Source organism: Accipiter gentilis, chromosome 29 (assembly GCF_929443795.1).
Source record: "Accipiter gentilis chromosome 29, bAccGen1.1, whole genome shotgun sequence".
In the NCBI taxonomy this organism is placed as follows: Eukaryota; Metazoa; Chordata; class Aves; order Accipitriformes; family Accipitridae; genus Astur; species Astur gentilis.
This window is the reverse complement of record NC_064908.1, coordinates 3,269,149-3,286,204: the sequence shown is the minus strand read 5'-3', so window position 1 is coordinate 3,286,204 and position 17,056 is coordinate 3,269,149. Positions and strand designations below refer to the sequence as shown.

At 48.3% G+C, this 17,056-nt stretch overlaps 1 protein-coding gene across 25 annotated transcripts in view; it reads left to right on the top strand.

Annotated features, from left to right (window-relative positions):
* The window catches only part of NFASC (neurofascin), a 98,231-nt gene that overhangs the window by 69,153 nt on the left and 12,022 nt on the right, over nucleotides 1-17,056 (top strand). For 12 of the 25 annotated variants that reach the window (XM_049831647.1, XM_049831661.1, XM_049831656.1 and 9 more), the window contains 5 exons: nucleotides 130-165; nucleotides 7,118-7,339; nucleotides 9,642-9,758; nucleotides 11,692-11,847; nucleotides 16,736-16,867. In XM_049831647.1, coding sequence (XP_049687604.1) covers nucleotides 130-165; nucleotides 7,118-7,339; nucleotides 9,642-9,758; nucleotides 11,692-11,847; nucleotides 16,736-16,867 — 663 coding nt within the window. The remainder of the gene's footprint in view (nucleotides 1-129; nucleotides 166-7,117; nucleotides 7,340-9,641; nucleotides 9,759-11,691; nucleotides 11,848-16,735; nucleotides 16,868-17,056) is intronic. The other 13 variants (XM_049831670.1, XM_049831667.1, XM_049831672.1 and 10 more) reach the window with 5 other exon arrangements.

Genomic DNA, 17,056 nt, shown 5'->3' with positions numbered 1-17,056 from the left:
GTGTGCAAGTGGTCCCGAGTCTCGTGTTGGTGTGTTCTGGTTGTTTTATATATTCCTCTGTTTTCTCTTCCTTTCTCTTCTATGCTCTCCTCGTATTCCCCTCTCTATCCTTGGCGCTGCCCTCTGAAGCCACGCCAACCCCAGGTACCGTACCAGCTGGAGGAGGTAACAGGCATGGGGCAAGGCTCACTCCACTCTCGCTTGCGTGTGCTGGCAATTAAGCATGCACTCCATTAACCCTTTCAATGGGAAGGTGAAGTGTCAGAAGTCTAAATTGGGCATATGAAATGACAGCAAGTAAAAACGAAGCCCCACAGGCAGAAGGGACAAGGGCAGGCTCTGCAGGGGGGTCCGCAAAGATCAAAATAGCTCTGAGCAAGGCTTAACAGCCTCCCAGATGCCTAATGATAGCTAAACCCACCAAACACTACAGCTGCCACGGACTGGACAAGCAAAACCAAAAGTCAAGTTGCCCTATTAAAGAGGTTTTTAATTCTAGGTCTGCACAAGCCCTCTTCCTTTATAAGCCTCAACGTCCCTGTCCTGCAAAATACAGAATATTTACCAGCCAGCCCTGACTCAGCAGTGCCCATCCTGCACCTGCGCTTTGCCCAGCGTATTTAAGCCGCGCTTTTACACCCGAGAGCCTGCACTATTGCTGCTGGAGCAGCTGCGTCCCTTGGCCAGGCAGGTCTGGGTTGCAGAGTACGGGCACCCACCTCCCCGTGATTCTTTTAGGGCTGCCAGGACTTTCGTAGAGGAGAATCCTTTTGTTTCCAGGTGCCCATTGAAAGGGTTAAGGACAACGTTTGTGCCACAGCTGTGCATGTCTGCATGCGAGGCTATTGCTGGCTTTGCCCTCGATCGCAAATTTCTACAGCAGTTGAAGCAGAGAGAAACCTTTTCTTGTAATGGGCCGGGGGCAGCATCTCTACCTGCTTTCAAGGAAACCCAAATCCGCAGTCACCCAGTGTCAACCCTGCAAAGTCCAAAGCATAAGCATAACTTCTGGTTGCCCGAAGAAGGACGCCCACCTCTTACAAAAGCTGCAGACATGACTTTTTCCCCTCCTGCCCCTCTGAGCCAATATTTCAGCGGCGGGGACAGCCCTGTGACCGAGCTCAGAAGGGGGCTAATGGCAGCGCTAGGGAGTGCAGCCAGCCAAAACGCACCCTGAATGCTGCAGAAAAGCTTTTGGTCTGGAGCAACAGCACTTGTTTGCCCCGCACCAAGGGTTCTGTAAGAGGTCGTGCTTTGCCTTGGCTGGACATGGCCCCAGGGCTGCTGGGGCTGCCCAAGGAGGAACAGCTTCTCAGGGAAGACTCTTCCCAAGTGATACAAGTGCAGGACCTGCTCTCTGCACCTGTAGGTTTTGCTTTCCTACCTCATAGATGTTTCTCCTCCTTTTATTTTGTTGCAGTGATGTCTCTCTACCCAATATTATTTTGCATTTTTTTTTCCTTTGTGAATAGATGCCAATCTTTTTCTTACTCTTATTTTTCTCTTCCTAAAAAAAAAAAAAGAAAAAAGAAAAAAAAGAAAAAGGGGGGTAACAGATTGGTCTGCTTTGGGTGGTGGTAAACAGAAAACGGATGTAACCGTTTGGCTTCGAGGATCTCTATCCTCCGAGTCCAGGATGGCTGTTCTGCTGCTATAGCTCATACTTCAGCCAGGGTTTAGCATATCCACAAGAAGCCAGATTTTCTTTGTGGATCAGGATCACTTTCTAAAGTACTTTTTTACTTGCAGTGGATATTGCTGAACTCTGAAAACACAACATGATCTCTTTATCCTTCCAGCTTCATATCATTTCGGGCATAATTTCTTACACCACTGGAAGCTAGATGAATTATTTGTCATTTAAAGTATAATTCTACAAGAACAGAGCCCAATGGTCCCCCACCCCTCTATTTTTTATCTTCTGCTAGGAGGAATAGTAAAGAGAAAAGATATGCCAGAGCTGAAAGAAGTCTGAGAGTTCGTAAGTGGAGTAGTAGGTTAAGTGCTAACTCAGCCACATTCACAGCTTCCTCACCATGCTAGGCTTTGGCAAGAGAAATCAAGGCAGTATAAACCGTAGCAAGATCCAGGTTGCTTGCATCTTTGTCTTGCTCTTGAGCTGGATGTCATTTCTTGTTAGGACATGGGGCGAGTGTGGGAGCTGTTACACAAATTCGAGTAGTGTTTGTCCTGAGAGGCTGTTTCTCTTCCTAACAAGTATGGGGTTCGAGTGAAATACTGCTTGACCTTTCTTGGAAGATTCATCTCCGCTCAGTGACCTAGATTTTGTAGATTTTTATGGATTCACAGCGAAAGTTGTCTTAAATTGCAGTAAAATGCTCTTTGCCATAGGCTGCTGGCACTAAAAAATATAAAAAGGTCTTTTTTTTCCAGGGGTAACCTTACATATACAGGGTCAGAGCTGTTTTGTATGTGTATGAGAAACTGGACCAGCTTGATGAAATCAAAGTGAAGTGCAGGGACTTTCCCTTAGGAAAGGCTTTACCTTTCCTAAGCCAGACCTGAACAAAGGGAGAGGTGAAATGGGAAAAGAGAGGACATCTAAAAAGGGCTCTCGTTTATGCTATGAGTGAGAAAAAAAACCCACAACAACAACAAAAACCACCCAAAAAACCTGGATCCTGTACTACCCATGTGTATGGAAAAACTTCATCAGGGACCATAAAGAGTATTGGTCTTAGATTTTAAGGAAAAAACATTGACTTTTCTCTGTTCCCTTCTTGTCTCTCCATAATTAGGAATTGCAGGAGAAAGATCCTATTGTTCGTTTTAGAAACGGACAGCAGTAGAAACGGAGAAAACAGCTGACCCCTCTCTTTTAGAGGCTGCTCAATCGCTCCTTTCTATTCTTGAATTTCTTATAGCCATCATCAGATTTGGAACACTTTATGGTACAGACTTTACAATTTCCTTCTGTTGTTAAAAACTGGGAGAGGGCAAGAAGAAAAAAAAAAACCAACTCTGAAAATTTATTTGGCTAATCATCGAAATTCATGAAAAATTAATCAAATTTCTCCAAGCCTAATTATTTTGTAGACACACCCAAGGGAAAGCTTTTACTACAGCCTAACAACACATTAAAAGCACCTTTAAATAATTAAAGAGCAGTATGGATGTGTATTGTTTCCTGTATTTTGCAAAAAAACCCATGCAACTACTCCCTGAACTGCTACGCTACTCAAAGCAGGACTCGAGCCCTTCTCTTAAGAGATTCCCTCTTTAAATACCCCCCTTTTGCCTTTATGATTCTTCCTCGCAGTTTTTTTCTGATCTGAGCCTCACACAGTTTTTGTGTAAGGCTTGGGTTCCTTTGTACTGATCCATTCATGGTCCTAGGAGCCAAGCTGCAGCAAAGAGCACAGCCGTCCTGCTGCAAGCATCTCTCTCATTACTTAGCCTATTAATTGCTACAGCCAGACCGCTGCATCCCCCGTCCATTATAACAGCGTATCTCCTCCCCACCGTGCCCCTTGGTCTCCATTACCTGAAAGGGTAATGCATCTTGCAGACAGAAAAAGCAATCGTTGCCTTGCCAAGATGGGGCCTATTAATGAGCCGAATGGATGTTTCCAGGAAGATGGGCTAGGCTACGGTGGGAGCAAGAGAATGGGAATTGTTGTTGGCTTTTGCCTGGGTTTCCTGGTTGTATTGGGGCAGTTTCAAGCCTGCTTGAGACGCTGGTTTTCAGGGTGCTGCTCTGCCCTGCGATTGGGAAAGTGGCAGCCCCTTCTCTGTACCACCTCCTGCTTTCAGAGAGGGGGGAATTTTTTCCCTATCACACAAATGCTACGTGCTCCAACCTGTACCTAAACTTGAGGCAACTGTTGTCAAAGCCCTTGAGCGAACCTCACATTGGGAATGCAGAAAAAAAATATCAGCCACTCTGCAAAGCTCAGAAACCTTATACCTGATGAAATATTGCAACCACAATTTTAGAAGGATATGTGTGATTTCCAAACTGAGCAGTTCTGGAAATGCCAGCCTCGCCCTCCATCTGCCCTGTCCCCCCCTTTTCTTGCCAGGAGCAGTGATCTGTCACTCCTTAATTAGCCCCGACGTGGTGGGGAACGAGCGGGGGACCCCAGGTACCCCGGGGAAGGGCCGCGGCCCCGCGCAGGCTGCTCCCCGCTGCTCCCCCATGGCGGGGTGCCCTTTTCTTCGGGGGACGCTGAGGCGTTCTGATCTCTGTCAAAGCCCCCCTTTATCTCCCCCCAGTCTGAAATCAGCTCTCATTAGGGGATGGATTTCAAAGCCTAGAAAATGCCCCTTATCTTCTCTCCCCCAAATCTCCCACAGCTGAGCTTTTCTCCTGCATACATTTCATATTTAAACACAAATGAGGCTGTAGCTTTGAATCCCGGGCAGCTTAGGGCTAAATCCCCCCAAGGCTGCGGGAGCCCTGGGCAGCCACAGTGCTGCCTTCCCACCGCCCGGTCCCATCCTGCAGCACGGTGCTGCCCATCGACGCTCTCCTCATCCTTCCCTCTCCAAACTATTGCTTTCCAAACTCACTCAATCCCGCTTTTTAACTGCTCCTAGTCCTGCCAGGATCATTTTTACCCCCCAACACCCCCTCCTCGATCTCACCCAGGGACCCGCTCGGGAGCGAGCCCACGTTATCCTGATGCAATGCGATAGCCCCGTTCTCAGGGATCGCTTCCACTGGAGCGGTGTGGGCGAATCCTGCCTGGCATCGCTGTCGGCCAGAGCTGAGCACCACAGCTCAGACCGATGCTGAATCGCTTCGGTCAATGCAGCATCCGGGAGGGTCTTGGCACTGCAGCTTCACCTGCGTGCGCGTGTATCTGCAAATAATACATAAAGATGATATCCTACACGAGGGATAGCGAAGCTTTGACTTATCCCAGATAATCTCTTCCCATCTAGAGTCTAGAGGAGCATTAATGCTGAATCTCTTCTTCTGCTAAAGCCCTTACAGCAGTGGTAGGTGATGCAGACAGTCCTCAAAGGTGCTGTGCGGGAGAGGCATGATGAAGAGACCTGAGACAGGCCTGGGAGCTGGGGGGCTTGTACTAGGTTTTCTACCAGGTCCTGCCTTTCAGCAAGCTACTTTGTGCCTTTTGGGGTGCTGTTTTCCTCAGTGGGGATTCACAGGGGAAATGCTGAGACTGCATTAGCTAATACTAGTGTTTACAGCGCTATTTGATCACGTACGTTGCAAACCTATTGAGGAGCTGCAGCTTTAATCGGGTTAATGGTGACATTAACCTAGTGACACTAATCTCTTAACCTTCCAAAAAACCCGCTATGAATCAGCAAAGATGGATGTTAATACTTCCCAACCCAAGAAGGGCTTTTGTCACTTACCGCCTCAGGACACAGCAAAGCCCTCCTTCAAGCAAACCGGGTGGGAAAAAAATGCAGAACAGCAAAACCCCCAGAAACCCTATTGCCGTGGCTAGGTCAGGTCAGAAAGAGCTTTCCTACACCACAAACACCCGAGGACAAAGCCGTGCCGTTTCCCACCTAGGCTGGGTCCCCTCCCTGTCACCACCATCTCTCACCCGTGGCTGGACCTCCCCGCTCCCCCCCCCCCCCCCCAGCCCCTCACCCACCCGTCGGGCAGCGGGTGCTTTATTTCGGTGGCTGCACTGGTGCATGAGGCTGGCTGCGATGCTGCGTTGGTACCGCGGCAGAGAGAGGACGCGCTGCTCTCTGGGCACGCGTTGGGGTGGGCTGGTGTTTTCGGGATGTGCTGGTAACTGTGGTTTTATTGCAGCTGCGGTCGGTAGGGACGATGGACTGAGCGACCTACTGCTCTTCTCTGCTTTTGGATCCGTGGGAGGGCTGAGGTTTCAGGGGTTGGCCCTCTTTGGCGGTGGACTTGGTGAAAAAGAAAGCCCTGGCTTGGTTCCGGGACACCTTTTAAAGTACTTTCCTAGAGCTATTCTTGTTTGTGGGTGATATTTAAAATAGCTGGTTTCATTTGCCTAACGGGGATTTGTAATCCCTTGATCTACAGTAAGAGTAAATAAATATAATTTAACGCAAGCATCACAGGGTAAATCCCTGCCCATTTACCTTAGGCAGTTTAAGCAGCATTTCAGCTGCATTTTCTGCTGGCAGGTTTTCAGGCCCAAGCCCCTGCACTCCCCTTTGGTGGTGTTCAGGACCCTCCCAACCACGCTGCGGGGTGTGTGCGTAAAGTGCACATTTACCCCTTTGCTCTGATGTGGACACAAGACAGCACAGGTGAGATGTGGACAGGGGCTATTTAGAAAACAAATTGCTCAGACTTTCCCCCTGGACAGCTTGGGGTGTGCCAACCCCTTTGTCCTAATTTAAATGTAAATTGTGAGGGGCAGTGATGGCAAAGTACCATCCATCACTCACCAACCAGCTAAAATCCACGTTAATGCTAAAGCCACTCCATCACCAGACTGCAGTATTAGTACAGAGACGAGCCAGGAAGGAAACAGCTGAGAAGCTGCAGGCTGAATTGGCAGCTCAAAAATGCTGGAGGTGTAGTCCAGGGACTGCTGAATTAATGTAATTGTGGCTTGCCTTGCCCACGACAAATGGGATTATTATGTTTTCTTAAGAGATAAATCCTGCTACTTATTTCAGGGAGCACTGAGTGCTCTGAGCGCAGTTCTGCACGGGGGGGGGACGATGAGGCGAGGACAGCCTGCCCTGTGCAGCCCCCTCGCTTTCCTCCTGCCTTGCCTTCCATGCAATTTAAGCCCAGGGTGGTGGGAAGCACTGCCGGCGGAGCAAAGGCAAAAGAGAAGCAGGTCGTTCGGCCCTGGGAAAGGGATCAAACCGTGGGTGCAGGCGGTGGGTGCGTGGGAGCAGCTTGCTGGGGGCAGCCCCCCGCTCGCTGCCCCTTTTCGCCCCCAGCATCGCTCCTTGCCCCTCGGCCGGGCACGTGGCCGTCCCCACATGTGGATGGGAAAAGCAGTTCAGCCTCGTGTTTCCCGGTGCTGTTTGCTGCATCCCTCCCCAGTCCCCCCACCTCTGCGTTGCGCTGCTCTGCTTTCTCTCGCGTGCCTGCACGTCCAGCCATCGGGGATGGCGAGTGCAAGCCCCGAAGAGACATTGCCTTGTCTAAAAAGCCAGTATTTCCCTCTCCCAGCTGCAACCGGGTTGCCTCCAACTACAATCGGTCTAACCAGTACTACAACAACCCCAACTACCACCACCACCGACACAACTACCACAACAACTGACACAACTACCACCACCACCACTACTACCACCACTACTACAGCCGCCACCACTCTACCCGCCACCACCGCCGCAAGCACTACAACAGCTCCAGAGAGGGCTCCGGCAGCCACCACAAAGCAGGAGTTGGGTACTGCACTTTCCTTTTCCTCTAACCCCTCAAACCCTACTGGGACCTTCCCCACGTCTTGCTCAGGGCAAGGATTAATAACGGGCGTAGGCAAAATTTAAGACATCCCATGCTCCGGGGACGGCTTTGCAAGGAGCCGGAGGTGGCACAGGCTCGGGAATCGAGGTGAACGAGTGGCTCCTGGCAATCTGGGGGTCTCTGTGCCACCCTCCTGGTCTCAGTCTCAGGGATAACGCAGCCCTCCCCGGGGTGTCCCAATGCTGAATTAGCATCAGTGTTTGGGAAGGAGGCGGAAGACCCTGCAAAAAGCTCTCAAAAGTATTCTCTCGTATCTTATTGCCAGTAAAAAGGGGTTCTGTTACTATTATAGAAGATGTCACTTCAAATTTAGCACATCAACTGTTAGCTAAGAGACCTGTCATCATTTATATGAGTCTTTTGGTTTGTGCTACTGCTCTTTGTGATGTAACCTAGCCATAGCCCACAGGAGAGCTGGGGAAGTGTTTAAGTTACAAACACGCTGGTGTGTGCCAGGTATTTATCAGGTCAAGATGAACTCCTCGTGATCAGCTAGAATGGGATGATCAAACTCTGTGTCGGTGGAGGCTTATTCTCTACTATACATGTTTTACTGATAGAGAGATGTACCTTGCTGAGCCTTGTTTTTAAAACACTACTGTAATGGTATCTACAGTTAATAAGTAATTACGGATAGTTATAGTCAGGTTATTCAAAAATAAATCAAGCTAGTAGCAAAAGGGAATGCAATCAAAAGAATTCAGTTGCATAGCTGGATAGGATACACTCAAAAATGCAAGTGCAAAAGCTGCAGAAGTCTTTGTTAGCTCTTCATAAAGAGGGAAAGGAGATAGTACTAATAATTAATATCAAAGTTGACACCCATTTAACTCAAGGAATTGGATTAAAGCAGTTCAGACCCCTCTGTTTATAGTCTTGCATAAGATTAGCTCAGGATGGTTAAAAAAAGCCACCAAAAACATATGCTGGGAGGAGCAGCCTCCACCTCATACTCTGCAGCAAAACAGATTTGTGAATCAGCAGCCCATTTCGTGCTCTGTGCTGATTTGCTTGTTAAAGATGCAGACCTGAACTCAGAAATGTGAATCTGTGTTCCAGCTTGTGGCACCACACGCTTCCCCAGACAGAGAAGCCTTACGCTGTGCAAAGCTGCTAACTGCACGGCAAGGGAAAGCATACAGGGAGCCGCACTGCCAAAACAAAATCATCTTAAAAACTGGTGCAAGAAATACAGGTGCAGCTTCGTCACTACATACGAGGTCTTAGCAACGAAGCAAGATTGCTACGACAACACAGTCGTTATTAAGCGACTACGTGGGAAAACGTTGCTAACTGAAAACAGGCAATTAAGTGGCGAGGCACGCAGTGCCACAGAGCAGGGAGAAGGGACGGGAGGAAAATAGGAGCTGCAAAAGGAACCGTGCGTGTCCCGAACCACCCCAGGGACAGGAGGGAAGAGGCTGAGCCGTAATGTGGGCAGACAAGGCAACCGTGTGGCAGCACAGGTTGTATTTGTATGAGGGATTCTAGGTCACGTCCCCGACCCCACAGCGTCAGGTCCTTGCAATTTCCTAAAAGTCACATAGCTGGCCTCCTCCCAGGGACTGCAGTTATTAATCTGTGTTTTTTCAAACCAAAACCTGAGCTACACCCTTAAGTAAATAATAATAATAATAATAAAACCAAGGTGTAACTTAGCCAATGTCACTTAAACACACGCTAAACTAGTGGATTAGCTCTACTTCACTAGAAATGAAGTTCATCCGCTCTCCAAAGCAACGTCGACAATCCTTAACTTCAAAATCAGAAACGAGTGACTTCATTGCCCCACTGGCTGTCTCTAGACCCAGTAACATGACAATATTCTCTCCCAGTCTTTCCTTCTCGGTTGTGGCAGTGAGTCCGTGTGCATTCATGCACGTGTCTCCTGTGTCCACTTGGGCACAAGTTTAGTCAAGAGATTTCCCTGCTGACCGAAATCCTCAGGGATGTGCCACAGAAGTCTTCGGACTCCAAAGATAAGCTGAGTGCAGTCGGACTTAAACACCAATATGCAACGAGCTTCTGCTACCAAACTTCCCTCCAAAGTTTAAGGTTAAGGATCTTGAAAGGAACAAATACATCCTTAGGCATGCTTGTAGGTTAAGATCAAAGCATTAACTTCAGGAATGATTTTGTAAGGTTTTACCAGCACCAGGTGCTAAATGAGGTCTCATTCGTGTATAATCCAAAATACTAACTTCTGTTCTAACCTGTCCACCAGCCACCAATGGATCGTCCATATGGGACATAAGAGCTATGGCTAATAGTAACTGGGCAAACATCACCTGGAGCCACAATTACTCTGCAGGAACTGACTTTGTGGTTAAGTATATCACCAGTAAGCATCAGATCGCGTGGGGACTCTACAGGGTGGTGATGCCATTAGAGATCCTGCCAGCTCCCATGGTTGCAACCTATTACTCGGTCTTAATTACTGTGCGTGGAATAATGCTCTATGGCCACATGGAGGATGGGAGAGGAAAAGGCAGGTCACGGTCATGGCTGTTTAGAGTGCACCAGAGCTAATCCTGGTGATTCACAAGCAATTCCCCTCCTTGCACCAACTGCCGTGAGACGTTTATGAAACATAAATGAGCAAAGCTGTTTCATTTGTGAACTGTTCATTGAGCTGGGCTGTATGTGGTCACAACGTAAAGAGCCTTAAAAAAAATATATCTCTCTATACGAAAGGGGACGAAACTTCAAGGGAAAACAACTGAAATCTACATAAATTGGAGAGTAGTTTTAAACACCCTTGAAGATGGGCTTCTTGAACCTGGAGTTGGCAGAATCATCTATGATCCCAAACCTCCTGTTGTATCGGATATCATTGTCTCTTAAAATTGTAAGGCTACATACTTAGTCTGGAAACTCAAAGCCAGTATCTCTGGTTTTAGTACTTGTTTAGAAAGATGTTTACATATTGTTGGTTGGTTGTTGGTTTTTTTTTTTATAGATAGGCAGTGATGACTACTGCTTATCTCTGACTTTATTTCCCAGCCATTTCAGACCTCATATCATCTCCTATACTAGTCTTAAATCAGCATTTAAAATAAACCAACTAGGCGTAATCATTGACAGCAAACCACTTTTGGTCATTTACAACACAGCTTAAGAGATGACCTCGATTTCTCCTTGAGACAATTTCTAACGCACAGCCAGTGCCTGGTCTCGCTCCGCAGCCTGCAGGGCTTCGGTAGGCAGCGTGGGCTGGGCTATGCTCAGCCTTCCCCTTTTTAAGTGGTTTCTGTAATTCAAGATATGCATCAGCTTTCCAAGCCCTAAATGCCAAGTATCCCAGCTCCCAAACCACCTGCCACCAGCCCTGGATTTTCCCCAGCCCCGGGAAGTACAAAGCGCAGGCAATGCCCTTCCAGAGCTCACGTGCTGAGTCTATGCTTGGGATGGGCTGCAGCAGCAGCAGCAATGCCTTGGGATACCCTTATCAGGATCTGGCTGAGAGGGAGGAAATCTCAAAGATTTCAGCCCTTCCCAAACAGCCACAGCTCTCCTCCCTTTCTGGTGGCATTGGAAGCAAGCAGCACGCTTTTGGCCTCAAAGCCACATTTCTGCTTTCCCGCAGCACTGCCGAACTGGAATGCGCACACCTCCAGAACCACAAATCAAAGCCCCGCTGCAGGCTTTCTTAGAATTCAGTGGTTTAATGCTCAGCATTAAGCTCATCAGCAAATGATTCCCAGCACAGTGCAAAGAACAGGTCATCCTTGGATAGAGCTAGGGAGTAACCAGCCCACGAGCAACCGTCCTTGAGCTGAAGGGCTGAATTCCTCTCGCCCTCCAGCTCATTCAAGGCTCCTTAACCTACCAGCAAAACCGGTGCACAGGTACCACTCCCAAAAGCACAAAAAATTGGCTCCTTTACTGAGTCCTGTAGCACCTCCATCCAGCTGAGCGGGACCAGGCAAATTTCAGATCTTTTGTGGTAAATACCCAAATATCCAGACCTGAGGCTGGGCAGATAAAGAACCTGTCAGGTCTTAAAGGTAGGGAGAGATCTGAATAGCTACCAGTATTTTTTCCAGTATGGCAAGCAGGGATGCAGCAAACCCCCCACCATATTCTTGCATCACTGATTTTCTTCTGTTCTCAGTGAGTAATAATCACGAAGCCGTTAATAGCTCCTTGACCATCAAGCTGTATTATTTCTGCTCAGCGGCTAGGGATAGAATAATGCATTGCCTGCAGTGTCAACACGGTAATCTCTCCGAGCCTCCTGCGGCTGGGTTTGATGTGCGGTTTCTGTTTCTCAGGTAACAAGACAGAGAAATCTATCCCTGTTAAAGCTCAGACCCCTTCCTCTGTGCAGCTGGCGAATCTGACGCCGGGAATGATGTACAAGCTGTGGGTGTTCCCCATATGGTCTAGCCCCAGCGAACACTCGTACATAACCTTTACCACCAGCTCAGGTGAGAGGGGCTTCAGCCCCACCGCGGGGGTGCGTTTCCGAGGCATGTCGCATCCATCACCGCCGACGTCATTCGCGTGGTGGCGGGAGGTGGTTTGACCATGACTGCATGGAACAACCCTCATCCATCCCCCCCGGCAGCTCTCCCACCTCTGCCCTTAACTAAAGAGCCACCCCCAGCGTCGCCGGGAGGTTGCTCGACATCGCGCAGAGGAGGGGAGCCCCAGGAGGGGATGGGGATCCCTCTGAAGGAAAGGGTCTTTAAGGAGAACGTGCTCGCGTTGTCATGCGGCTCCGCTTGAAGCCCCGCCACTGTCTGTTTGCACTTCCACGCGCGCGTTGCTACTCTTGGTGACGGTGCTTGCTTTGGCCCCGGAGAATGTGCACACGTCTGGCCCCAGGTTATGGCAGAGGGGCAGGCGGGGAGATATCGGTGATGGGATGCAGGCGAGGGGCAGGACCGGGAAGGGGAATGTGGCGTTCGCAGAAGACCTCGGTCAGAGTCACATGTGGCATATGCTTAGGGCTTTCCATCCTCCAGGCATGTTTCCTCTGGCAACTTCACATTTAATTGCACAAGCAATTTTCCAGGCTTAGCACCTGAGTGATTTTTACAGCTTTCTAATTATGGGCTTCCTACACTGCCCACCAAATGCCAGAGAAAAACCCTTACTGACTTCTACAGGCATTGAATCGGGCTTTATGCGTTTATAAAACTTCACTGTTCACACTCGATGAGTTTCAGTAAATCAAAACAGCCGTAACTTCCTTTGTATTCACCTGGGGGTTTTGCCGTAGGAATCTGTGCACAACGCCTGTCAAAGCGTGGGTCTAAACACTTAGCTGAAAAACCAAGGAGCAAGCAACACTGGAGCAGCCCACATTGACAGATGTAGTAGGTAGAGGCTGTGATTTTCAAAGAACTAAAATTATTTTGCTCAGATCCAGCCGTGTAATGGAAAGCTCGAGCACTTACCAGCCTTTTTGCTGACAAGCGCAAAAGGAAAATGTAATTCACAGCAAGGGAGTGCTGCAGGGGGAGGTGGGGAGCAGCAGGTCTCCCCACACCCCCTACACACATCTTATTTGGTGTCCAAAAATTTGGTAAGCCATAACGCCGCCGAGTAATTCTCTGACATACTAAGATGACGCAGTGACAGATGGCAACTGCTGGTATTTCTGCATGTCTAATGCTGCCCAGCACTGAGAAATAACCAGCGAGTGCTGACCTTGGCTCTGTCCTACCTCTGCCCTGCGCTGAGGTCTGACTTGCAAACTGCTCCATCACCCTGTGATGTGGCCGAATCCACAGCACAGCAGCCCCTGGAACATGCTTGGCTTTGCAGAGAGCCGTGTTTTCAAAAAGAGTTTATTTTCACTGGGGTTTTTCCCCCATTGCTCTGGTCCTGTACACGTGGCACAGCGCGGCTGCTTTGCCTCGGGACTTTTCACAGCTTTGCTTTGGCAGGACTCAGCTCGCAGACACGCAAACTGTCTGCAAGTTTCAAGTCCCTGCGCTCCCAGCCTGTTCCTACATTGCAGAGGCTGATTCTGACCCCAGACAGCAAAAGAGCTGATTTTTCAACTCAGACTCTCTCCAGAACAGCTCCAGCTGCAATGTTGCATCCCCAGTTTTGCTTCTGCTTCTGGACCCTCCCCAGACTCAAAAATAGCCACCAGCTCTGCAGCCCCACTGATACCATGCAACCCGTCTTTCTGGATAACTCCTTCCCAATCCGGACCCGCCTCTACTTTTCTCACCCGCTTTTCACCCACTTTGGGATCTGGGGGGAGAGGGGCAGCCCCCTGCACAACAGACAGCAAGGGGCAGGGAATCATTAGAAAGAGGGGGAAAAAACCACCCCCGGTATCCTTGGCTGATTGATGTTGGCAGTCTCGGCATATTTATTTTCTGTAATTGAGGGGTTCCTATTGATATTTTTGTTGAGACTAAAGGATGGGGCCACCTTTGTCCCTGTGATAGAGGCCAAATGGCGACCCGAGCCCTATCACTGCGGGATGCACAGAGTTATCGCCGTCCCTGCATGCATAAATGCTGCAGATCCATTTCTTTGCTGGCTGGATACTGCTGACACAAGTGTTTGGCCCCCACTGACAATCATATGCCATCAGGAATGCTTCTGACAAAAAAAGCACTGTTCAGGTTTTTTTTGTCAGTTTTGTTTTTTAATGTTTTCCAAATAGCTATTCTAAAGGTTTCTTCAGTTTGAGGGTAGATAAATAAGTAGTCCACCCACACTGTGGCTGCAGGACGCTGCTCTCCAACTTTGTTTCTGATTAACCGACAGCTCAATAACCCAACAGAGTTCCTTCCAGTAGTAAAGGACACTTCGAAACTACAAATATAGCTTAATACAAAGAGGTCTTCTAAATTAAAATTAAATAAATAAAAAAATAAATTCCCCAGCCTGTACAAACACTGGGAAGAAGATCATGCGAGGTTGGACCTAGTGAGACTTTACATGCCCAACAGTCTGCTTTACAGAAAAAGACAAAAATTTTGCTGATCTTCTGTTGGTGGAACACGGTCAGCTTTGCTATTGGCATATAAACTATGACTGTTAGATAACATGTTTTCTGCCACAATAGTGTAATTAATTTTTTTTAAAAAAGTCACTGCAGTTGCATTTCAAATCAATACCTCTTCGATTACGTAGCTGCTTTCCACCATTTCCCCTCGACATTGGCCTTACATTAAAGCAAATCAAAACATCCTGACAGCCACGTACTTATTCTTCTCTTTCTCAACGCTGCAATGACAGTCACTCGTTTACTCTAAATACAAGATTGCTGTGACTATAATTTTGTCGTCATGTGTTGCTTTTTTGGGAAGGATGGCAATTATACCTCTACCTCGGCGATAGGCAATGCCACGATCCTACTGCAAGATCCCCTGGTGACTCGGTACTCAAAATCCTCCCTCCCTGTAAAATTCAGCCCCAATCCACACGGTAGCACAAACCCACCTCTCAGGCCGGTCTGGCATTTCATACTTTGCAGACCCCCTTTTCTCCCTTAGTGTTGGTTTCTGTAGAAATCCCATCTCATCAGGACTGCTAATACAATCTTTTTCCATTTCAAAGCTTTCCAGTAAAGCTTTCTTCCCCTTTCCTCCCCAAGCACTCTGCTAATTGAATCCAGTTCTCAGCTCCGCTCTGTTATAATCTCATTCTCTCCATTATAAAAAGTGCATCTTCAAGGACTATGTAGCTCAGGTTGTACTAAAGGTAAATATTAAATGTGGCAGCATTAGAGGGAAAAGCGGCAAAAGGGAGCCAAGGCACCATTAGGCAGCTACTTCTACCCAACTTCCCCAGGAGCTCAGTGCCGCTCACAAATACAGAGCGTTCAGGGTCCAACACAATTTCTTTAGCAAATGGTCCTCTTTCTTGTCGTTCTCCTCTGATCTGAATTTCCTTGTCACAGTTTGGCTGCAATTACCTAGTGACAATGTGGTTTAGATTCCATCCTAAGAAAGCACCTCTTGGGTTCAATTTTGATGGAATAAGTACAGCTTACAGCCCTGAAATGGTGTGGGCTAGGAAAGTTTACCAATTCAACCCATTTTTAAAGTTGTTGCCTCTCTTACAAGAGCCTTTCATTCAGAATACCTTAACGGAGGGCTATCTTTTATGTTTTCTTTGTAAGCACCACCTTGGTTTTTGTCACATGGGCACCACAAAAGGTTGCTCGCTGCACTGTCCTGCCCATTTCAGGCAAACCCCTGCTAAATCCCAATTTGATCCCATCCAGCTCAGATCTCCCATGCTCCTGCCAGGAATACCTATCTCTGTTTGCACTGCAGTCTGGTTAAATTTAGCCCCCCTGCTGCGCTGAAGGTTATTTTCTCCTCTGCTCTGTCTTGTTGAATACGAAGTGCATGTCAATGAGAGCCAGAAAATGGCAGCTTGTTGCTATTTATAGGACACAGATTTGTCTGTCTGACCGTGTATGGGAGCTGCAAAACAAGAAGTCAGAGTACGTGAGGGAGGACACGGCAGTTAGGAGCCAGAGCGTTGTTTGGGGAACAAGACACCTCCTTGCTTGGTATTAATCATAACAACATTCAGTATAGCCTTGTGAGGGTGCTGGAACCAGTGGTATAAAGAGCTTGCCCCAGGAGAAAAGACTTTCCCATGCTATCAGACCACCTCTCAACTATCTGCGACCCAGCCGCCATTTCTCAAAGAGCTGTTCCCACCTCCACATCCCCACTCATGCATTGGCCAAGTCTTGGTGGGCTTCCACAAGTCCCCCCTCAGCCCTGGAGACCCCCTGTGACCACCCAAAGGTAGCAGAACCCTGTCGGTGGTGGCAGCGGAGCCAGAGGCGATGGGCAGTGCAGCTTGGGCAAGGCTGGCCCGCAGGATTCAGGTTTCTGCTAGCTGGAGGCTGTTGATGAGCCCTTGAGGGGCTCAGGATCCAGTGGTGCTGCTCAGCCTCACTGGACACCAGGGACCGGATCTGCTTTGGCACGTTTCTTTCAGACTTTCTCGCTTCCAGGGCAGTTTTCAGACACAGTAAATTAAAGATCAAATCTGTTACCCAGCTTCTTTTGCCATTATTTGCAATGCACCTTTCTCACCGGTCTGTGCTAGGTTTTACTTTATGTTGTGACCCTTCGCTGTTTGTAGCTCCTGCTAAAATGTTGAGCTGACCTACCACCACAAAAGAAAGAAAACCAAAAAGCCACAGATCCCTGTGCTACAGTCTCAGATAACCTGGTCAATACACACAAAGACACACAAATGCAGCGCTAAAGAGAATTTCTAAACCAGTGGACTGTGCCTTACTCTTCATCTATTTCCCTCTGTGACTCTGGTCTGTCCCTTACAGCTTTTTTTTTTTTCTTTCAATTTTCCTCCCAGCTTATACCAAGAACCACGTGGACATCGCAACGCAGGGCTGGTTCATCGGGCTGATGTGTGCCATAGCTCTCCTGGTCCTTATTCTGTTGATTGTCTGCTTCATTAAGAGGAGCAGAGGTGGGAAATACCCAGGTAAGAGCACTGCATGGCAGTCGTTTGTGCTCATGGTTTAAACATCTCCAGGCTTCTGGGGGCTAATCAAATTGTATTGCTCTCAGATAGATGCTTGTGATTACAAGGGCTTTTCTTTCTCTGTAGTAGGAACACTATTATTAGTGGGAAGCGTTTCAGTTAATTAAAGGTCGGGTGAGGGCTCTGTGC